Raw genomic sequence first — 24,479 nt, 5'->3', positions numbered from 1 at the left:
ACCTCTCAATGCGTGACAAAACGTTATGTCAGCGATAGTCGGTTGATGCGTTGACGAGTGTCGAGTGAGTCTCATTATATTGTGCATCACTGACCACAAACAACACAGTTTACTCATTGTTGGTATATTTACTGATATCCGAAATGCTTTTAAATAATGTTTACATATTTATTTACTTTTTGACATTTTCTTCAACTTTGTCGAAGGCATAATTCCCCTTTGTCTTCAAAAGCTTAGGTAAGATTTCGTCTTTGCTTAAAGTTTTCATATTTTAATTGTGCAACACGACTTTCTAGGACAAACAAATTCTACCATATTTGACTTTCTTCTAACCATCCATGTAGACAAATACGTTACAAGGCACTACTACAGTAGACGAGGAATATAACATCACACATTTTAGTAGCTATGTTTAATATAAGAGGTAAAATCAGTTTTTGTCCGTGTTGGCAAAATCATCAATCAATCAATCTAAATTTGGTCGACTTAAACTTGATGCATTTATTTTAATCGAGCATTTAAAAACCCTGAACATTTTGTAGGTGTGTGCATGCAGAATGCTACCTCTATTGTAGATTTTAACATTTGCTGTTCTGTTATCAAAATGGCGTCCAAGCAAGTGGAGCAACGCATCAAAATTTGGCACGCGTATCGTGACGCAGACTTCGAACCGCCTTTTTGGGTCAGAGTTTTATACGGTAACCGGAAGGGGAAAGATGGCAGAACATTTACGTGAATGAGTGTCGGAAAAACTTTTACTAACTTTCCTGAAGCAACACGATTGTTCCGTGCTGTTTTAGCCGTTATCAGTAGTCAAATATTATTTGAAAAAGTTGAATAATTGTAAAAAATAAATATAATATACTTCAAAAACTGTCAAAGTTACCCCGTTTAGCGGTACTCATGCTGATGAGATGGAATTTTGATTTTGTTCAGCAAAGTTGCTGAATATTAAATTATCTTGAACTATGTACAAAAAAAGATTAGGATATAAATGTTATGTGTTCAATTTAATGTTTTAATAATATTTTGATGAGATTAAATTTTTCCATCAAAGTTGCTTAAAATTAAATCATCTTTAACTTTGTAGAAGTTAATATTTCTCTTAACCTCAAACAAACTATTTTTTTTTATTTTGAAAAAAGAATATCTAACGCCAAAAGGAAGATATTTTTCAGTAAACAAACTTATTCGAAGATGGAAAACCTCCACAGTGGTTTTTGGTGGGAGATCCCCCCCCCATGTTAGTGCATCATGTGTATTGGAGAACATTGTCATTAACCAAAAACATCTGTAGACCACACACACACGTCCCTTACCGAGGATATGTGCTTACCTCTCAGTATTTTCTAACTTTCTCATAAAACAATAAATATTGACTGAAAAGTCGTTTGTTGAAGCATAAACAATGGACCTTCTTCCCATTGTAGTGATTTTTCTACATGGCTGGTCACCCTAAAAAGCTACGTAATTTATGCATCTTCCTTTATGGTAACTTGAGTTGAAGTCTAGAACATGCTTTTCCTCTAACACGTCACATTTCTTAGATATCTGTGTCTTAGGACTGTACTACCCAACATACGTGTATAAGACCTGCAAACTTGCAAGGAGGTGGCCTGCATATTGAGGACTCAACCAAAGTATTAGAAAATCCTGAAATCAGCTGTGAAACATCCAGTTGGCTTTTACAAATTTTCTAGAACAGCGCTTCTCAATGTATGGGAATTGAGATAACTTGTTTAGAAGTGAATTCTGATGAATGTGGAGTAGGGTGTCTGGAACTCTGCAATATGTCTGGAACTCTGGGGGCTCACCCTCCAAATTATAGCTAAGAGTGTTACATACAAACTTTTGTATGGCGGCAACTCTGGGAAATGTTGTTTAGAGGTCGCCCCGACGAGATTTTTGAAAAAAGTCCATTTTTCATAGCTATTATCCAATAAATATTTTTAGTTCTTTAAATTTCAGTGAAATCTCACCCTTTTATATTTTTCGCAGATTTTCAAGGGTCAAAACTATAAGAGAAAAAATTGCTACGGCATGTTCTGTGTCCAATTTGTTAGTTACAATTTTTCAAATTCTCTAAAATGATGTTTTTTGTTGTACATCACTGCATTCAATCATCAAAAGTGGGTATCAAACATAGCGCTATTATCAATCAAATGCAGCAAATATATGGGAAATTTTATAAGCAAAAATTTTGGGTGCATATACTTTAGCTTCATTTTTAACCGTTAAAAAGTTATTCGTGATTTACTATGGAAAGAAAAGTTCAGAATTTCAATACTTGCAGTATGTCCACTTGCAAATCAAACTATCATTAAAATCGATATATACAAATCACCTACTTTGTTACAATTCACTTGATAACATTTGTTTCGAAGTTTCTAGAATTCAATAGGAGGATATATGAGCGGAGAGGGATCACACAATTTATTAGTTTTCATTTGATTGCCGTAGCAAGCAGAACCAAAAAAGAAAATCATGTCACCAAAAACCAAGCTCAAGTCGGATCTCATCACCGGTATTGCGAGGGAGCATTTGCCCAGAAACCGTTTGCCGTCGGAGTTGGCCGTCATCAAGTACTTTCGATTCAAGCATGAAACCCAACAACTTTCAATCGGAAAAAGCATTCAAGTTGTGGCTACCGATATTTGAAAGAATGGGTCGTTTGGCCAAATGCCGTTTGGCCAAATGCCGTTTGGCCGAATGCCGTTTGGCCGAATGCCGTTTGGTCGAATGCCGTTTGGCCGAATGCCGTTTGGCCGAATGCCGTTTGGCTGAATGCCGCTTGGCCGAATGCCGTTTGGCCGAATGCCGTTTGGCCGAATGCCGTTTGGCCGAATGCCGTTTGGCCGAATGCCGTTTGGCCAAATGCTGAACAACAAAGCTCCAAAGAACTGCTTATGTTTGAAAGAAGAAAAAATGTAATGTTTTTTTTAAATTTCGATTTGTCTTAATTTTATGATAAGCTGCGTTTACTGTGCAAAAAATAACTAAAACAACAAGACTCCAAAGAACTACTCATGTTTGAAAGAAAGAAAAATCTCCAATTTTTTAAAATTCCGATTTGCTTTAACACTCCGAATACGATGCCTCCGAAAAACGTGTAACGGCAAGTTTGCAACGGCATAACTTAGCCATTTCTTAATGAATTTCAGAAATTGTGGTACTTTTAGAATTCCTAGAGTCTGCAGATTGTTTTCATTGTAAAATATTGCAAATAGAGTCGTCTACTTTTTTAAAAAGCGAAAAGAGTTGTTACACGTTTTTTGAAAGGTGTGTTTGTAGGGTTTTGCAAGTGGCGCAAGATATGTAATTTAGATTAATGGGCACAAATGTTCACAATTAGCCAGAATACAGTCGTGGTTTCTATCTATGGATCCTGGAGACAACGGAACGGTCCTTGAAAAATCCGGAACATCTGTAAAATGGTCAATCCATGAACCTGATCCTAGAGCTCTGCGGTTTTTTTGAAAACATTAGGAACTGTGATATAAAAAATATTTGGGGTCGTGAGACAAACATGTACATGGATGGCCATAGGACCGTCCTCAGGAAGATCCGGAACATCCGTAAAAGTGGTCAATCCATGAAACTGATCCTAGAGCTCCGCAGTTTTTTAAAAACACTAAGAACTGAGATGATAGAATGAATTTGGGGTCGTGACATAAACATGGACCTTGATGGCCATGCGACCGTCCTCCGGAAGATCCGGAACATTCGTGAAAGTGAAAAAATTACGAAACTGATCCTAGAGCTCCGTGGTTTTCTTGAAAACGTTAGGAACTGTGATATTAAAATGAATTTGGGATCGTGACATAAACATGGACCCAGATGGCCATTGGACCGTCCTCCGGAAGATCCGAAAAATTCGTAAATGTGGTCAATGTATGGAGCTGATCCTAGAGCTCCACGGTTTTTTCGAAAACACTTGGAAATGTCATATATAAATTAATTTGCGGTCGTCATATCAACATGTACCTAGAAGGCCATGGGACCGTCCTCCGCAAGATCTAGAACATCGAAACTGATCCTAGAGTTCTACGGTTTTTTCGAAAGCATGTGGTACTGCGATATAAGAAAGAATTTGGGGTCATGACATAAACATGGACCCAAATGGCCATGGGGCCATCCTCTGGTAAGTCCAGAACATCAGTAAAAGAGGTCAATCAATGAAACTGATCCTAGAGCTCCGCAGTTTTTTTTTCCAAAAAACATTAGGAATTGTGATATAAGAATGAATTTGTGGTCGTAACATAAACATGTACCTAGATAGCCATGGGACCGTCATCCGGAAGATCAAAAACATCCGTAAAATGGTCACTCCATAAAATTGAGAGGTGGAAGCATTACTATGACGAGCACCTCAACGGTGATGCAGCAGAAAACGACGGTTGTACGGCAACAGACCTTGGAAGACGACAGGCTACCAACCCCTGATATTCAAGAGGTTGAGGAGGAGATTGGTCGGCTGAAGAACAACAAAGCAACAGGTGTTGATCAACAACCAAGTGAGCTATTAAAATACGGTGGTGAAGCACTGGGTAATTGCCAAGATTTGGGAGGAAGAGATATTACCGGAGGAGTGCATGGAAGGTGTCATATACCCAATCTACAAAAAGGGCGACAAGTTGGATTGCTGCAGCTACCACGCGATCACAATGCTGAGCGCCGCCTACAGAGGTTCGAGGTGGTCGATGAGTTCGTGTATTTGGACTCATTGGCGACCGCCGAAAATGATACCAGCAGAGAAATTCAAAGACGCATCATCGGGAATCGTGCCTACTTTGACTCCGTAGGACACTCCGGTCGAATAAATTCGCCGCCGCACGTCAACTGACTATCTACAAGACGCTGATAAGACCGGTGGTCTTCTACGGCCACGAGACCTGGACTATACTCGTGGAGGACAAACGCACCCTTGGTGTTTTCGAACGGAAGGTGTTGCGTACCATCTACGGTGCAGTGCAGATGGATGACGACGTGGAGGAGGCGAATGAACCACGAATTACACAAGCTGCTGGGAGAACCACCCATCGTCCACATTGCGAAAATTGGGCGACTACGGTAGCCTGGGCACGTCGTAAGAATGCTGCACGACGACCCAGTGAAAAAGGTTCTCGAAAGCGCCCCAACAGGAACAAGAAGAAGAAGCGCGCAGTGGGCAAGGTGGATCGACCAAGTAGAAGGCGACCTGCGGACCCTTCGCAGACTACGAGGCTGGCGAAGTGTGGCCATGGATCGAGTAGAGTGGAGGCGACTTCTTCGGAGAGAAGCGGACAACAAGGCCTAGACCGAAATTACAAGCAAGGAAGTCATAAAAATGATCCAAGAACGGAAAAACCGTGGAACTGTGATATTAGAATGAATTTGGGGTCTTAACATAAACATGGACCCGAATGACCATGGGACAGTCCTCTGGAAGATCCGTAAAAGTGGTCCATCCTTGATACTGTTTTTAGAGCTCCGTAGTTTTGTCGAAAACACTTTGAACTGTGATATATGAAAGATTTTAGGGTCGAGACATCAACATGAACCTGGATGGCCATTGGACCGTCCTCCAAAAGATCCGGATCATCCGTAAAAGTGGATCATCCATGAAACTGCAAAAAAAAACGTGGTTTTTTTTTCGAAAACTCTAGGAACTGCGATTTTAGATAGAATTTAGGGTCGTGACATAAACATGAATCCGGATGGCCATGGGGATGTCCTTCGAAAGATCCGCAACATCCATAAATTTGTCATACTATTAAACTGATTCTAGAGCTCTGCAGTTATTTTTTAAACAATGTGCAATAAGAAACCACTGGATCACTTTTACGGATTTTCCGTATCATCCGGAGGACGGTCCTATGGCCATCCAGATCCAATATTTTTGTGACGACCACAAATTCTATCTTATATCACAATTCCTAATGTTTTTTGGAAAAAAAACTGCGGAACTCTAGGATCAGTTTCATTGATTGACCACTTTTACGGATGTTCCGGATCTTCCTGAGGACGGTCCTATGGACATTCAGGTTCATGTTTACATCACAACCCCAAATTATTTCTTTCATCACAGTTCGAAATGTGTGGATTTACTACTTTTACGGTTGTTCCGGATCTTCCGATGGTCATCTGGGTCCATGACCCAAATTCATTCTTATATCACAGATCCTAATGTTAAAAAAAATGCGGAGCTCTAGGACCAGTTTCATGGATTGTCCACTTTTAAGGATGTTCCGGATCTTCCTGAGGACGGTCCCATGGCCATCCATGTACATGTTTGTGTCACGACCCCAAATATTTTTTATATCACAGTTCCTAATGTTTTCAAAAAAAAAAAACCGCAGAGCTCTAGGATCAGGTTCATGGATTGACCATTTTACGGATGTTCCGGATTTTTCGAGGACCGTTCCGTTGTCTCCAGGATCCATAGATTGAAACCATGACTGTATTCTGGCTAATTGTGAACATTTGTGCCCATTAATCTAAATTACATATCTTGCGCCACTTGCAAAACCCTACAAACACACCTTTCAAAAAACGTGTAACAACTCTTTTCGCTTTTTAAAAAAGTAGACGACTCTATTTGCAATATTTTTACAATGAAAATAATCTGCAGACCCTAGGAATTCTAAAGGTACCACAATTTCTGAAATTCATTAAGAAATGGCTATGTTATGCCATTGCAAACTTGCCGTTACACGTTTTTCGGAGGCTTCGACGACCTCATCTTGGAGATCATGGAGAGAATGAATGGCCAAATCTTTTGGCGGAACGTCCTTTAGTACTTCACGGGAGTTTGATGCCCATTTCTTTAATGTGAACCCAGCGGAACCGAGCATGGCACTTACTTGTCGACGGAGGGTTATGGCAGATGCTACGTCCGGAGCCCCAGATAACAAATCGTCGACGTAAAAATCTTCTACAACAGAATCAACTGCAGCAGGATACAGTTCTCCATGATCCTTGGCAATCTGCTGGAGTGTTTTCGTTGACAGGTACGGAGCGCTAGCCGTACCGTATGTGACGGTCTGTAATTCGAATGTAGCGATGGGGTCGGATGGAAGTCTGCGATATCGTATACGTAGGAATGGAAGGTCGTCGGGATGATGCAACACTTGCCTGTACATCTTTTCGACATCTGCTACAAATGCGATGAGTCGCGTTCGGAACCTCATGTAGATCGTGTGAGGTCTTGCTGAACCACCGGTCCAACAAGCAGGGTATCGTTTAAGGAGTGGCCTGATGAAGTCTTACATGATGCGTCGAAGACTACTCTGACCTTTGTGGTCGTGCTAGACTCTTTAAAGACGACGTGATGCGGAATGTAGCAGTGTGGATCTTGGTCATTAACCGGCTCTGGCACTTCCTTCATGTGGCCAAGTAGTAAATACTCCTCCATGAACCGATGATACGAGTCCTTGGTTGCAGGATCTCGTTCAAGTCGACGTTCCAGGCTCAGAAATCGTCTATCTGCAATTGACCTGGATTCGCCGAGAATCTTTTCAGGGTCTTCAACCCTTGGGAGACGCACGATATATCTTCCTTTGGAATCGCGCGTAGTAGTTGTCGAATACAACTCCTCACATCGACCTTCTTCTACAGATCGAACTGGCTCGGATGGAATCGTCTCCATGTCCCAAAACTTTTGTAGAGCAGTTTCCAGACGATCGTCAGCGGTAGATAGATAGCAGAAATGTGGAATACAGGTAGCCGAGCGAGATGCGGGACCAGTGACCGCCCAACCAAATGAAGTTTCGACTACCCACGGAAGACCTTCACCAAGAGAAATCTTCCGTCCCGTGTGGAGTTCCCAGTAAGTTTCACTCCCGATGACAAGATCAACACTTCCGGGAATACTGAACTGGGGATCTGCTAGCTTCACATTCGGAATCTTCCATGCCGAAATATCAATCGGCGTTGTTGGAAGCTCCGATGACGGCTGCTTCAGTACCAAAAACTGCAATTTCATCGAGATCGTTCGATCTCCCGAGTCGATGGTTGCGGTAATGGCACTACTGACCTTTTGTGTGGATGATCCGATGCCTGCAACGGAAACGTTCACAGTTGATCGGCGACTGTAGAGATTCTTAGCCAGTGGTTTCGAAATGAAATTCGACATCGATGCCGAATCGAGGAGAGCTCGAGCCTTGTGCATATTACTGTGATCGTCGATGATGTTGATGACAACCGTTTCCAACAATGTCATGGTGCATGCAGTTTGGACTGCCATGCTGACTTGGCGGGAGCCAGGGGATTCCACGATTTGTGACGTGGAAGGAAGCGGCTGTTGAACTGAGGATGTAAATTTGGAACCACACTTCTTGGACTGGTGACCGAAGCTGAGGCAGTTCCAACACAATCGTTTCTGGGAAACTACCTCTCGTCGTTGACCGACGTTCTTTCCAAGAAACGCTGGACAGGATCGTAGCGAATGATTGTCCGAACATGAAAGCGGACACGGGTAACTCGGAGCAGATGTGGATGCTGCGTTGGCTGACACTTTCTGCTTGAAACTTTTCTGTGGATTGCCGGCCACCTTCGCTAGATGATGATTGTCTGGTCCGACGGAGTTGAGAATACGAACCCGTTGGTACAGAAACTCGATCAGCTCATCGTACTTTACATCTTCCTTTTGGCTAGTTTTCTCCTCCCACGCACGTAGTGTTGCATGATCCAGTTTATACAAAAGAAGCTGGGTTAATGGTAAGTCCCAGTGATCTACCGGTTCATCAAGTTTGGCTAGAGTACGAACATGGCGTTGATAATCGTCAACCAACCCATGGATGCGTGTCGCACACTCCTGCTTAACTGCTGGTAAATCATACAGAGCCTTAAAGAGTTGCTTTTTCAGGTACTTGCGGTTGTCGTACCGCTTCATCAATGCGTCCCATGTCGTAGCGTAGCTGTCAGCCTGAATGTCCACAGATTCGAATGGCTTCTTGGCACTGCCTTCAAGAGACTGGAGCAGATACTGAAGTTTAGCGACCGTGGGGATGTCACCGTTTACGTGGACCATCGACGTAAATGTGTCGCGGAAAGAAATCCAACGCGAGAAGTCACCGTTGAACTTAGGCAGGTCGATCTTGGGTAGACGAAGGTGAAAGCTTGGTTGGTGTTGTTGTGAAGCTAAGATCGAATCATTCAGTGTCGAATGATTACTACCTCCAGTGCGCTTTGAAAGTAGGAAGCCCTTTGCCTGGCAGTACCGCTGCTCGAAATTTACACGTTCATTGATGTGTGTGTCCAGATTCTCCGAGTTGTCCAACTTCTCTATCACGTCCTGGCAATCCATGAAACTTACATTCAGCTTGTCCAGTGATTCAATTCGCACACACAGTTGACAGGCATCACGACCGTGGTCAAACTCACGAATGAACCGCTCTAGAGCATCTAATATTTTTAGAAGACCTTTCCGCTGCGTTAGGCGGTCAGCCAATAGTTTCTCCTCTTTGGCAGGCATCGCGAAAGAAAACGAACGGAAACGGTAGTTTAATCGAAACGAAAAATCCTTCCCGACGCGAACTAACCGTTTCTACGCGGAACCGACACGGCGAGGGTGATACACAATCGAACGAAATATCTCCTTCCCGACGCGGTGTAAAAACCCTTCACGACGGTAAATATCGACGGAAGTGAGTCGTTTTTAAATCGAATCGATCTCTCCTTCCCGTCGCGAACGAACCCACTTCTTCGCGGTCTCGCAAATCGAGGGCGCGAACGGTTTTCCACTCGATTCGCGGCCGTATCAACCACCAAGCCACAATAGCAAATCGAAAAGCTACCCACTTTCTTATGTTCTAAACACGGCTACTGCTAGCCACATGCACTAGTATGGAACAGACTCACCGAGAGCAATCCTGGGGATCGGATGCTTTCCAAAAGGGCTCGGCGAAATTGCGCCAAGTAGTTCCAATGGTGCCAGTGAACGATGGCGTCCAACAGCGTCGCCAAGCGAAACTAGCAAACGTTGACTATGGCAGCGGCGTGATGGCGATGCAGGGTCATTCACCACCATACAAAGGCAACGTACGATGCAAAATGGCCAGGAACAGTTTCCAATCTTCTACTCCAAATAGAGTAACACACGGCTTTGTGCACTCTCAAGCGCAAATTAGTTCGTCACACAAAATACACGCACTAACAGTTTGCCGACGGCAGAAAGTGTTTCGAACGATTTGATTTCGTTTTTCACCCGCGATCAAAACACTAGAAGCGATAGTCACTATCGTTCACCCAAATACCGTCACAAGATCGTATGCGCTAATCGAATTATCTCCCACTGCTGCCGAATAGTACCCGACTTGGTACTATCCCCACGCGCGAAGCAAAAGCACGAAATGCACTGATTGATTGAAATTCTTCTCCACACCACTGATGATCACCCGGCTTGATAATACCCCACAGCGCACACGCACTTTGTTCGCACAGAATCGCAAATTTTGCAAAAACGCAATGACAGCAACACCGATGACCAGTGCACGTTTGGTCAGCAAAATGGTCACTTTTACACCCCGCGAAAGCTTTCTCGGTATGAATTGCCTTCTATCCGGCTCGAAGGACCAATGTTGACGATAGACGTCTTGCCGCACTAGAAGGACTTTCTTCGCTAGTAGATCACTAGCACCGAGACGAACTCTGCAGTAATAACTGCCCAAAACTGAGCCACCGATCACTAAGTCCCTTCTTACGGGGGGACTTTAATGCACACTCGATCACTTTGTCATCGACCGACCAGAGAAACAGACGACGTAAGTTCTGCTTTCTTCAACGTGTATTTTGTAACTGATCTATTTACATAAATTTGCTCGTCCCTTATCTCCTACTGTGGTAGTGACCATCGGCTATCTATCGGTCGGTATCGTAGTACAAAATTCTCTCCCTCTCTCTGCTCGCAATTCAATAACAGTCCGTATCATTTGGAATGGTAATTTAACACATAACTAATTGGATTGATATTTACAAATCTTATTCCTATCTCCAACAATGCTGTATGTCAGGGCCGTCTTTACCACCTTAAGGGTCCTGGTCTATTTGTTATGGTGGAGCCCTTTATTTGGTTTCTATTTTCAAATTCTATCTTTCTTGAAATAAAAAGACTTTTTTTTCCTTGATTTGTTTCCGTCCATCTTATTTTCTGTAAATACTGTGGAAAAACGTGCATCAGAATTTGTCGTTATATGATATTTTTTGAGTTTTTAAGAATTATGTTCCTCATTTTATCAAAATAAAATACCAGCATGAAGTTGAAATTATAATTGAAAGTTGCAACAAAGGACACAAGAAAACGGATATTGATTATAGCAAATACTTATTAAAAGTGAGAATTCTTTACGTACGTCATATTTTCATCAATTCGGTATTATCGAATATTTATAAATCATTTTTGAAACGTTGCATCTTAGAACCATTAATTAAGGGTACATATGAGGAGTTTTCAAAATTATAGGATTTTTGATGCTACATTGAAGGGTGTTCATCTTACCCCGGGTGGCGATTTTGACTCATCTCATCTGTATGTTGTAAACCAGATACTCAGGTTAACTAACAGCACTAGATGATTGTCTAGTGTTAGTGCATTGGAAAAACAATTTTTTTAGAAACTCAACCAAACGTAAAAACTACACAATTCAGTTAAATACCGATCACAAACTTTATCAACGTGGGTGTTTTAAGAGCTGTTAGATACTGATTTACAATATCTTATTTTAATATATTCGGTAGTTCGCCTTCCACCTGGTTGATCCAACCCTTAAGAGTCGAAATCCAAATAGGAGACCCTGGCTTAAGCCTACTATCGCCCTCCCGTTAATGCAGCACTATTGTATACATATGGAAACTTAAACCTAAAAACAGATAGCATTGAATTGGCTTGATAAAGAGAAAAATTGCCATGGTGGGTCACGACCCATCTGAACAATCCATAGATTGAGAAACGTTGTTCTAGACTATGACTTAACATATTTCAAAATAGTCACATATGGTTCAACTTTTCTGTATTAGACTAAAAATTTGTGTTTATTTAATTTTATTCATAATTGAATCTTGACCTATATTTTATCCGGGACTATTGTTAAAACATGTTTCAGACACTCAGACTTGATCTGTAAGAAATGAATGCATATGGTTTAATTCTAAGGAAGTCATTTGATAATCTCCTTAATAAAACTCATGATTTTATTTGTACACCCAACCAAGAAGTGCAATAATCTCCTGTAACTTTTTAAAAAAGAAATGCAATTTGCTGTTAATCACTGCACACTGTAATACAGTTAGCCGTTGAAAGACTTGTAAAATAATTTAATATAACTTATGTTACGAATATGAATTAAGTTTTCCTTGATAACCAATGTATTGAATTAACAAAATACTCTAAGGTGGTTCTGTCAACAAATATTTATCCTGAAATAAATGGTTAGACGGCTATTATAGTAAGTTGTAAATTCTCTTCTTGCATAAAACATATCTCTTGTCTTACATATGATGTATTCACCATTTCGTTCCCGTGTACTAAGAATTTCTCACTTCCATTGCCACAAAGCACTTGACATTCTTTCCCTCCCAGTTAAACGCGACCTGAGCGGACTTACGTGAAAACAACTTATTTGTCGCAACCGTTCCACCCAGTCATTCAGCAATCAACTTCAATCACATCAACCCGACACATTCTTAAGCTTGTCATCGTAAAGAAAGTAAGTTACGAGTTCTCGCCCGGTGCATCGCGTACGGAAGAAAAGAAAATCATCCTTTCTCTCTTATGGAATTTCAATGGGACTGCAGCAGTTCCTCGCCGTCACCCGTCTCCTCCTTTCCGGTAGACACGTCATTCCGTTAAGCTATCATATTATTACAGACAAACCCCTCATTCAACGACGATGAAATTCGCGCCATCCCTTAAAAGCATCAGCAGCAGAAGAGCTTGAAAAGTGGGAAAAGATATGTGCCTTCTCTAATTAAATTTTTCATTCCTTACCTTAGTTAACAAGTAGATACGTTTTAGTCCTCTCCTCCTCCGTTGCCGACTGTTCCTCCTGGCAGAGGTTGAGGAAGCAAATTGCATTGAATGAAGCCTGCCTGCACTTAACCTGCTACGGGCTGCCGCTTCAAGACTAGCAAGGAAAATGTTCTTCCGCCTTTCATCACCGTGGATGTGTTTTTAGCAAGCGAGCCAGGTTTGAGATTGAGGTAAGAGCATTACCTCCCGTTACGGGGAGGGCAGGGTGCAAAGAAGGGTGGTTGAAATTTTATCCTTTTATTTAATGTAATGTGGCGCGTCGGAGGTAAAATCTCTTCCCTCATGTGCCATTCATTTCCGGCATCGAGATCCGTGATGAGCCAGATGCAGGGATGAATTCTTAAGGTTTCAGTAAATTTGAAATGTTCTAATGAAATATGAAAAATGCTATTATGAACGTTTTCCGAGGTTAATTGAAATACATTAATCAAACTACAACCCGGACTCCTTAAGCACATTTCAGGTTGCCAAGCATTGGGCAGGAAGCATGTGCTCGCACATTTGAAAAGCTTATCTACCTACAATCGCTACCTAACTTATGGTGGTACCTTTGGCTGGTGATGGCACTGCATTGGATGGGAGCAAGCCAAAACTTGTGGTGAAAGGAATTTTAATGCGATGTAATGAAATTAGTCGTAGAATTGTAGCAGAAGTATACGCCAAATGATAGCATTTCCACAGGATTAAGATCTTTGCACCTGTCAATGGGGTTAAGGTTTTTTGATTTTCTTACAAACAAACCATCCGATGTTTGAGACCTAAAACATCCCGAAAAACCTTTTTGTGAGTTTGTGTTTCCCTCCAATCCTCTAAATAATTTGGCAAATTACTGAAACAAGAGTCGTTTGACGTTGCTCATTCGATCATAATCAAATTTCGTCCATTTCAATTATCGTTAAAAATAATCGTCGCTGCCAGAATAGGGAAGAGTGAAACTCACCGAGTGGAAACAATATGAGCCGCGAGTTGTGTATCGGATCATTTACGAATATTAAACCCATATATGTAGGCATTCCACCGTTCAGGATTCTGGAAGCCCGGAATGCTGCGCTACATTTTCATGTACTTCCGTGCGTAATCAACTGGTTAGCGGTGGAACGCAAGTTTATTGTATCGGAATGGAAGCCGCATGTCAATCGGGCAATAAAATTTCATGTTCGCTGCGCTGCCTGAAACATCGATAAATTTCCCCCTCCTGCGCTGAGGATCATGCGAGAAAAATGATGAGAGTATCCACTCGAAAATATGCCAAGCGAATGTAGGTAAGCATCCCCGCTCGAAAGTGTAGTAATAATTCGATATCGCTCTGCCGGTCTCTATACATGCATCATACAAATTGACATCGATTTTTCAACGGGTAATTTGAGCACGTAGGGGGATGGCAGGCCAACATTGAGCGTAATTCAATAATGCATAAAGCATTCTATTTGACAGATACCATTTGTGAAAGCGAAGAAAGGGAACATGGTGACATACAGTCGAAATTTAATCTTTCAAAAATACAAAACAAGTAAATTCAAATATTCAAACCATCAGAACCATGCGTCATTTAAAGAGAGTATGGACCAATCCAGATCGATCACAAATGAAGCGACCCATCCAATTCATTGCTCACACACAACACGAATGCAAATGATGCCAATTTAAGAAACGAAGAAACCATATCGCTCTCGGCTTTCTTCGCCATCGCCGTCCTTTCTGGATCGAAGAAAAACATCCACCCAGACATTTCACTGCATGTAGTTATCCCACATCTCTTCAACAAGCATCCATCGATATCGTTCTTGGAAGAAATTGAAACCTTTTTTTCCTGCCAGGAAGTAAGATGCGCTATGCTTTTACATGTACATCACTTTATCATATTTTACGTATGATTACAAGGATTGGTAAAAGCAAGAAGGTGTAGTTTCTTTTCATTGCTCGAGCGAGTAGGAGACAGCAATTGCAGAAAATCGTCATGCGGTGGCAATTCAATCATATTATAGGTGTGTTACAATTACGGCATATGCGATTTCTATAGGCCATAATTGGAACACAATACAATAGGAACATATAGTGAGTAAATGCTGATAAATTGTTAAGAATTAAAATTAAGTCAAACTTCATTCAGATGATTAATTTTTCAATTTCACTTAATCTGATTAATCATGGAATAGCAAACATTGATATATGAAGTCAGTCTAATGCTGAGCTAAGATATAAAAAAAATAAAAATAAATAAAAAAAAGAAAACTTTGAGAGAATAACAAAATTATTTATATTTTTTTAAATAACGAATTTGAAGCTACGATCATGAATACAAAATGATGAATAAAAAAATCGAAACAGGCTAATACCGTATACGTGATAATGTTTGCACCATTAAGCAATGTCAAAATTTAAAAAAATCTCAAAAATTTCGTTTTCGTGTTTTTTTTTTAATTTATTCAAAGGGGGGATGTTTCTCAGAGTATTAAACTATGTTAATCATCAATCACGTTTCCAGTTGCTGCAATTACGGCTTCCACACGCTTCTGGAATGTACGGCAGGTTCTAATAATGTAGTCTGGATCCATTTCTCTCCAGGTACGGGTCAATGTTTGTCTGATGCTTGCTGTACTCGGGTGGCGTTCAGAACAGGCCTTGGCCTTCATGACGCGTCATATTGAGTAATCCAGCGGATTAAGATCGGGGCTGGCCACATATCCTTCGCTCAAAACGGAAGATGTTCCTGCAACCACTTCTGAGTGCAGTTCAAGGTGTGGCACGGAGCCCCATCTTGTTGAAATACAACATTTGGCTTCGGACTGCACTGTTCTTTGATCCACGGAAGAACATACTTATTTGAAATCCCGATGTAGACCTCCGTGTTGACCTTGTCGCCTTCTGGAATGAACACGGGTACATTTTTTCCATCGGAAGCCACCAATCCAAACACCATAACGCTAGCAGGATGCTTGGTCAGATACACGGAAGAGAACTAATATACCGGTCGGTTCTGGAATTTGATACGGAATCGACGGTAAACATACTCTCGTCGGTGAACAGGATTACCGAATTTTTTCGCTTAAGGAAGTTCAAGATTTTCTTGCACCGTTCGACTCGTAGCTCCGGGTTGCGGTTGGTAATCATGTGATTTTGTTGCCGTGCCCTCGACTTCACCCCGCAATCTTCCTTTACGATCTTCCGTGTCGTAAGATCACTGATCCCGTGTTCCTTTGCCATTTTCCTTATTGAACGCACTGGATTCACCCGAATCTTCCTTTTGGTAGCAGCGATAACCCTCGGAACCCGAGCTGACCTCGGACGACCTGTGGCTACCTTCGCGGATAGTTGTCCTTTCTTTTCTCGGTCTAAAGCCCTTTTGACGGTCCACCGGGACACACCCACGGCGATTAAAATGTCTTTTTGCGACATTCGCGCGTGGGACAAATCACGAATACGCAGCCACTTCGTCATGGTGCAACTGTCAAACTAAGGAAATCATTTTCTTTTATACACAGCCTACTACGGTATGAGCTATAGATTACGTGCATGCAAAGAAAACCAAGGCATTGTATGCACAGGTGAAACGGGAACCTTATTAGTACGATTGTGCAAACATTATCATGCATACGGTAATTACAAAGATGAAGCCTCAGCAGTCGGTGGTCATAAAAAAAAGAATGGCACATCCTATGACGGAGAACTTCTCCCAACCCCTCGGGAAAAAATCCAGTACTGCATCGGAATAAATTTATAATAGATGCACAATTCTTATTTTATTTCTAGTTCTTCATCCCCGTAGAGTTTGCAAAGACAGTTCAGCCTTATTTAATAAATATATGGAATTTTATTGAGATCATGAAAACAATTTGTGTTGCGGTCATGATTAAAATTATCCGCAATTGGGAAAGCTCTCTTTCGTGAATTATCTGGATATTCGCTTGGTCATGTCATTTCCATTGCCTCAGATTTAATTAATAACTGAAAAACGTAGGTCTCTTACTGCAATATTTTTCAAAAACTTAAAAATTGTATTTTACCTTTTATTTACTTACCTGTTATTGTTCATCTTACAGTCAACTCTCCATGTCTCGATGTTATATATCTCGATGTTCTATATCTCGACCACTTTAGATGTAGACTACGTCTTACGGGTGTACCTTCTCGTGGGAGGAAATCTAAAATTGCAACCGTCACGAAAAGATGTCAGGTTTTGAACGCTTATAGCTTTGTCATTTATTGATGAAATTGAACTCCAAATGCATCAACCGATAGGAAATAGCTCTACTAATCTGCTGAACTAATTTTTTTTTTATCAATTTTCCATAAGAAAACTTTTGAAAACAAATAAAAAGTGATAATGTTATCACTGTTTTCATGAAATAAACGTTTTCTACAAACCCAGTAGTCACTTCACCACGAACCACCTTTGAGTTCGGACGCGCGTTCACAGCGTTCTTGTATATATTTTACCATTCAAACTTTATTTTATTTTTCATACCTTTTAATAACTGACCCGTGCGCGAGCCCCGCGTTAGCATTTTCAAGTAGCAATTTTTTACTTTTTTTTTATCACCCGACGCGAGTGCAATGAAGTGCGGTATCGTGAATTGCGTGAAAAATGACAATCGTTTCCTATGGCGCTGCCATGGTGCCTGCAATCGGACTTTCCACGCAGTTTGCGTAGGCGCACAGCGGAATCATGAAGAAATTTTGCGGACCTTCATGCTGCCTCTTTGCCAAGACTGTCAGGAAAAGTTCACCGCTGAACTTAACATGAAGGAACTGTCCAAGTCTTTCCAAAATATCACGGAAAACATCGGACATACATTGGCAGCAAACCACAAACTCCTCATGAATTTCAAAAGCAAAAGCGCGACTCATGACGAAACGCTCGACCACATTGAGAAAATGCTTGTCGACGTAAAACAAGCCATTTCAAACCTCGCCAGCAGCAGCAAGACTAGTTCCACTGAAATAAAAAGTAAACTGTCAGCACTTTTGGACACACCTCCAGCAGACGCCTGTATCGCTGTAGAAAAGGCGGTCAACTCGGCAGCAACAGCAGCAGTAGAAGCCATCACATCAACAACAACAGCAACATTGCACTCAATTGACCTAATTCCACAATTAATTATGGAAATTAAGAACGACTTAGCGGACTCAAATGCTATTCTAGCTTCCGATGTAAAAGCACATATGGAAGAAATGGCAAAAACCTTTTCTGAAGCAGCACATACTGGCAATCCAATTGCATGTAACAACATAGAAATTGAACTGCAGAACGTCGGTGCCGAACCAGCCCCCAGCTGGCGAATGCTAGGAAATAAAAAAATATGGAAACGCGACTGGACTGCATTTGACACCAAACAGCGTTCCCGTCGCCTTCAGGAAAAAGAAAAGGAAAAAGCCAGACGTAGGCGAAAGCAACGAAAGGAACATCACCAGGAAAATTTATATCAGTACAATAACAAGAACAAAACAGAGAACTACAACAATAACAAGAACAGCAATAATAACAGCAATAATAACACCAACAACAACAACAACAACAACAACAACAACAACAACAACAACAACAACACCAACAACAACAACAACAACAACAACAACAACAACAACAACAACAACAACAACAACAACAACAACAAAAACAACAACAACAACAACAACAACAACAACAACAACAACAACAACAACAACAACAACAACAACAACAACAACAACAACAACAACAACAACAACAACAACAGCAACACCAACAATCATAGCAATGGAATAAGAACGTCGACACTTATTAACTCCACACATGCACATACGGCATTACCTCTGGACAAAGAGCTTTTGGCTGCTGCACGTATACAATTTTCTCGTCCACCAAGCACAGACAATGGACTAAAATTCATTAACTTCGAAAAAGGGGAAACTATTCACCCTTATCGCGCCGAAAGACCAACCGGACATGAACACCCTCCAATCCTGGACCCAATGCGTCCGCCTATAGTCAGACTCACGGAACAGTCTGCAATTGGCGACCGACGCTTTTTGAATGTACGGCTGCGGGACCCCAAAATTATGGACATTGTGCGGACTTTTCTTTCATACTTGCACGACCAGCCACCTTCAGTATGTATTCGCGGAATCACTAAAACTAGTGCAACTTTAATGCTGGCAGCAGAAGGACTACCAACGGAAACAGCCCTTTTACGCGAAATTTTCCTGGACGTTCACGAAGAACTCGGAATTCCACGCACCGACGCTTTGGCAGACCTGAATTCACACCGCGCGTTCCTACTTAGTGAACGCACACAACGACTGCAGCAAACTAGGGAGGCCGCTCGCAAATTTTACAGTCCTCCAAATTTTCAACGGCACTGACGTACTCTACTAAAGGAAGTAACGACGACTATTCCCATGCAAGGGAATTATTATTATCGAATGACGACACTCTACATGAGGTAGACCCTACTAATGTAAGTAATACTGACCCTCCAAAAATCTCTTCACTTCCTCAACAGAATGCGACTGAAATTTTGGTGTATTGCCAAAATTTCAATCGCATGAAAAGCCCAGCTAAAATCAAAGAAATCCACCAGAACATTCTATCTTCTTCTTTTCAAATAATTCTTGGAACTGAAACAAGCTGGGACGAAAGCGTCAGAAGCGAAGAAATTTTTGGAAACAATTTTAATGTATTCCGGCACGACAGGAATTTTCAACTCTGTAATAAAAAGTCTGGTGGTGGAGTGCTCATTGCCATCAATGCTGACTTTACTTCTGAAGAAATCATAACAAATAAGCACAAGGAATTCGAAAATGTCTGGGTCAAAGCACTTATTGCCGGTGAAATACACATTTTTTCTTCTGTGTATTTTCCACCTAAACATGCCCACAAGCAGTCTTTTGAACTATTTTTTCAAATTGTTGAAACTATAATGTCAAATATGGAACCAGAAGTAAAACTGCATATTTATGGCGACTTCAATCAACGAAACGCAGACTTTATTACAGACATTGAAAATGAATAATTTTTACTCCCGGTCGTAGGTGAAGACGAAGCATTTCAATTATTATTCGACAAAATATCTTATTTTGGTCTTAATCAAATAAACCATGTAAAAAATCAACAAAACTCATATTTAGACCTTTTATTTACAAATTGTACTGAAGACTTCTGTGTGGATACATCATTAGCACCTTTATGGAAAAATGAAGTGTTTCACACAGCAATTGAATACTCAATCTTCGTACAAAATTCTTCCTCCTCCAGCGACTGGGAATACGAGGAAGTGCCGGAATACCATAAAGCAAATTACGAAGAAGCCAAACGTAGACTATGTACAATAAATTGGCAAAATTTAATAAGTATTGAAGGAAATGTCGATACTGAAGCAGAAAAATTTCACTTAATTCTACAAAACCTAATCTTAGAAACTGTACCATCAAAAAAAAGAAGACGAACACAAAACAATAAACTACCCGCATGGTTCAATCCACAACTGAAGAACAAAAAACAGTAAGCTCATAAACTATACAAAAAAGAAAAAACTGAAAACAATTTGCGAAACTATCACAACTTATGCAACCAATTAAATACAGCCACCAACTCTGCATATGAGGACTATAACCGCAAAGTCGAAAATGAAGTCAAATCATGTCCTAAGAACTTTTTTAATTATGTAAACACGAAATTAAAAAGCAGCAATTTTCCTTCGCGAATGAATTTGGATGCAAATGTAGGCGAGAATTCTTCTGAAATTTGCAGTCTCTTTGCAAATTTCTTCCAAGAAGTATACACCACATTTTCCGAAGAAGATCGTGACCGCGATTTCTTTGCATTCATTCCTGAAATTTCTAAAAACATCTCTGTCAACCAACTTTCTCAACATGAAGTCCTCAATGCACTAAAAAACTTAAACGCGTCGAAAGGGTCTGGACCTGACGGCATCGCACCCATATTTTTGAAAAACCTTTCTGAAGAACTCGCATTTCCTCTAGAGCGTCTTTTCAACATGTCTCTGAAAAATGGAAAATTCCCTGAAATTTGGAAATCATCTTATTTGGTACCTATTTTCAAATCAGGTGCAAAATCAGACATTCGAAATTATCGTGGAATTGCTATTATTTCTTGCATTCCAAAACTTTTTGAATCAATCGTAAATGGCAATATTTTTCAGCAGGTGAAAAATCTAATTACAAGTAAACAGCACGGCTTTTTTAAAGGTCGCTCAACTACCTCTAATCTTCTAGAATATGTATCTTTCATTATTAAAGCGTTGCACAGTGGCAAGCACGTTGAAGCGCTATACACCGACTTCAGTAAAGCATTTGACCGCATCGACATACCATTATTAATCCTCAAATTGCAGAAAATAGGAATGGAGCCTGGACTTTTGAATTGGCTTCAATCATACCTAACACATCGTAAACAAATAGTTCGCTTTCAAAATAAACTTTCAGAACCAATTTCAGTCACCTCTGGGGTACCCCAGGGTTCTCATTTAGGCCCACTTCTTTTTATTTTGTTCATAAACGACATTTCCTACATACTTAAAAAAATAAAATTGCTTGTATATGCAGACGACATGAAGCTCTTAATGGAAATAAGTAATTCTTGCGATGCAGAAGAATTCCAGAATGAAATCAATATATTCCACACCTGGTGTAGTAAAAGTCTACTTCAACTGAACGTAAAAAAATGTACTGCAATAGCATTTAGCAGAAAAATTGAAACACCGCATATTGAAATATCATTAGGCAACCAAATAGTAGAAAAAAGCAAAATTGTAAGAGATCTAGGTGTAATCCTAGACTCCAAACTAACTTTTATAGAACATTATAACACTATCATTAGTAAAGCAAACAGAATGCTAGGCTTCATCAAAAGGTTCAGTCATAATTTCGAAGACCCATACACTATTAAGCTATTATAAACCACATATGTAAGGCCAATTCTGGAATACTGCCACCTAGTATGGAATCCATACATTTCCATACACGAAGAACGCATAGAATCTGTCCAAAAACAATTCCTTTTATATGCTTTACGTAAATTGAATTGGACTGCATTTCCATTACCATCTTATGAAGCGCGCTGCATGCTCATCAATATACAAACACTTAAGGATGATGATGATGATGGTCCCACCTCTTACCCCTACAAAGGTTTGAGCTGGACGATTTATCTTTAAGATAATTAAATATAAACATTTTAACCAGGTTAGCAAACAAAAACGAGCTGGTTACAGTTACAGATATAAATTCCCTCTAGACTTTACAGTTGCTTCACAGCAATATACATAAATGCGAAAAAGCTTAGGCGTCCACCTCTTAGTTCGCCTTTTTGTCCACCTAGAATATTCATAAGTATTACAAGCAATCAAGAGTTAATGAACAATCAACAAAGCATCCTATACACTAGCAACCCCGCAATGATGCTATTATAATTTTCAGCAATGTCAGGAATGCTCACGAACCCCCGACATTCAGCCAGAAAACTTAATACTAACTCAAAGTATCTTCCAAATAAGCTTCAAAGTTGCATTTTTTTTTATCAAATGTTAAATTCAGTCCTCTATATCCGTAATATGCGCGCGAGGCTCAAACCTTTGTAGACTACTACTTTTTTTTTTAACTACTACTTTAATTCCAATATAAAAAAAAATCCATCATCACCATCGTGGCGAACAAAATAGTTTTTGCAGTGCTACAATAATTATTAAAAAGTCAAATACTCCAACAGCTGGCCTTTAACAACAAGTTCTAAAATTTTCTCTAATGTGTGCAACATGTTGATGGGACGAAACTCTTCGGCTTTAATCGTTCCAGCAACTTTTTGAATAGGAACCACTAAGGATTCCTTCCAAATTTGTGGCACATGTCCAGTCTGCAAAGATTCATTAATAAGGTCCAGCAAGATGTGGCCAATGACATGAAAGCAATCTTGAATAACTCTAGAATTAACATTATCTACTCCAGCCGATTTTCCTAATGAAAAGTAAATAACTCTAAGTTCATCTAAAGTAATTTGGTGAAAACCTTCAAATCTACAACTACTATTAACTGGCTGTTTTATTTCGTCAGGTTCATCGACCAATTCAATGGATTGATTAATCAATGAAACACTTTCGACAAAATAATCATTAAACATAGATGCAATTACTGGTTCTGACTGTTCTAATGTGCCATTAAAAGTTATGGCCCGCGGTTTGCAATTACTAGGTTTTAATAAAGATTTCAAAATTTTCCATAACTCTTTGCTGTTGTTTTGATGCTGATCAATCTTCCTCTGGACATATTCACAACGAGTTTGTTTTATCGATTGTGAATATTTATTACGCGCGATTGTGTACCTATTCCAATGATTATCATTATTTGATCTGCAAAACTTTTTGTACCATTTGTCCCTCTTACGTTTAAGACGCAAAAGTTCCAAATTGTACCAGCTGTTCGAGTTTTTCAAAGAAACAAACTTTTGCTCAACTAATTGATTGGTACACGTTTTCAAAGTGTTAGTTAGAACAGCTGCAGATTCATCTAAATTACCGGCCGCGAATGGAAAATCCACGCTTCTCTCAACAAGATTTGAAACAGCCTGTTTCGAATATTTCCTCCAGCACTTCAATTTGACTAAGTCATCGTTATTATTGATATTATCTAATACATTAATCACTAAGGTCTCATGATCGGTTATTTTCAAATCAGCATCCGGAACTGAACAAATGGAATCAAAATTGGAATAAACGTGGTCAATTAAAGTTCTACTGTGCCTGGAAATACGCGTATACTCATCTACCGTTTGTTTTAAATTGAAAAAATCAGCTAAACGCTTCAAATGATTCGAATTATGGTTGTCACGCCAATTAATATTAAAATCACCAGCTAATATATTTAATTTACTTGAATCAAGGAATGTCTCTAGCCAGTTCTCTAAAACATCAACAAAACGCTGGTCACTAGAACTGGGAGAATGATACAAAACACCATAATTACCCATCTTCATGCCACGCACAACTGTAATGCCCAAGAACCAGTTACCATCGATAACTTCGTTGATTCGAAGGTCGAATTGGATTGATTCTTTGACATAAATAGCAACACTGCCAGTGTGTCTAGAATGTGATAAACAAGCAGCAACAATATATCCCGGAATACTATACTGATCAAAAGCTTCAGTTTCTACAATATGAGTTTCAGATAATAAAACTAAAAGAGAACGTTTTTCCTCAACAATCTGACGTAATGCTACGTATTTTGTTGACAACCTCGCAATATTCAAATATAAAAAATCAAATTGATTCACATTCCTGGAACTTGGCTGCTATTTATTGAAACGCAAGCTGCTTTTCTTCTGTTCAAAAAGTCTTTTATAGAGCAAACATTCAGGACTAAATGCGGCATGGTTGACGTCCAAGTTCATTTTACGTTCTTTATTCATTTTCAAACAATTAACACATTTCAATACAGTTGACGTACACTCCGATGTTTTGTGTTGTTGGCTGCACCTAGA

The 24,479-nt window shown here is 40.1% G+C and overlaps 1 protein-coding gene across 1 annotated transcript; it reads right to left on the bottom strand.

Moving 5' to 3' along the window:
• Positions 1-7,165: 7,165 nt before the first annotated feature.
• LOC135701193 (uncharacterized) lies at positions 7,166-9,454 on the bottom strand. The gene has a single exon (XM_065221958.1). It carries the CDS (start codon positions 9,452-9,454, stop codon positions 7,166-7,168), a length of 2,289 nt encoding a protein of 762 aa, XP_065078030.1.
• Between the last annotated feature and the right edge of the window lie 15,025 nt (positions 9,455-24,479).

This window comes from Ochlerotatus camptorhynchus, unplaced genomic scaffold (genome assembly GCF_037179485.1).
Source record: "Ochlerotatus camptorhynchus isolate MF236.1 unplaced genomic scaffold, CSIRO-AGI_Acam_v1.1 ptg000014l, whole genome shotgun sequence".
In the NCBI taxonomy this organism is placed as follows: Eukaryota; Metazoa; Arthropoda; class Insecta; order Diptera; family Culicidae; genus Ochlerotatus; species Ochlerotatus camptorhynchus.
The sequence above is the reverse complement of the archived record's forward strand: the minus strand, read 5'-3'. Positions and strand labels throughout refer to the sequence as shown.

Excerpts from the sequence above, each read along its gene's own strand:
- LOC135701193 (XM_065221958.1), bottom strand. The coding sequence starts at position 9,454 with ATGCCTGCCAAAGAGGAGAAACTATTGGCTGACCGCCTAACGCAGCGG.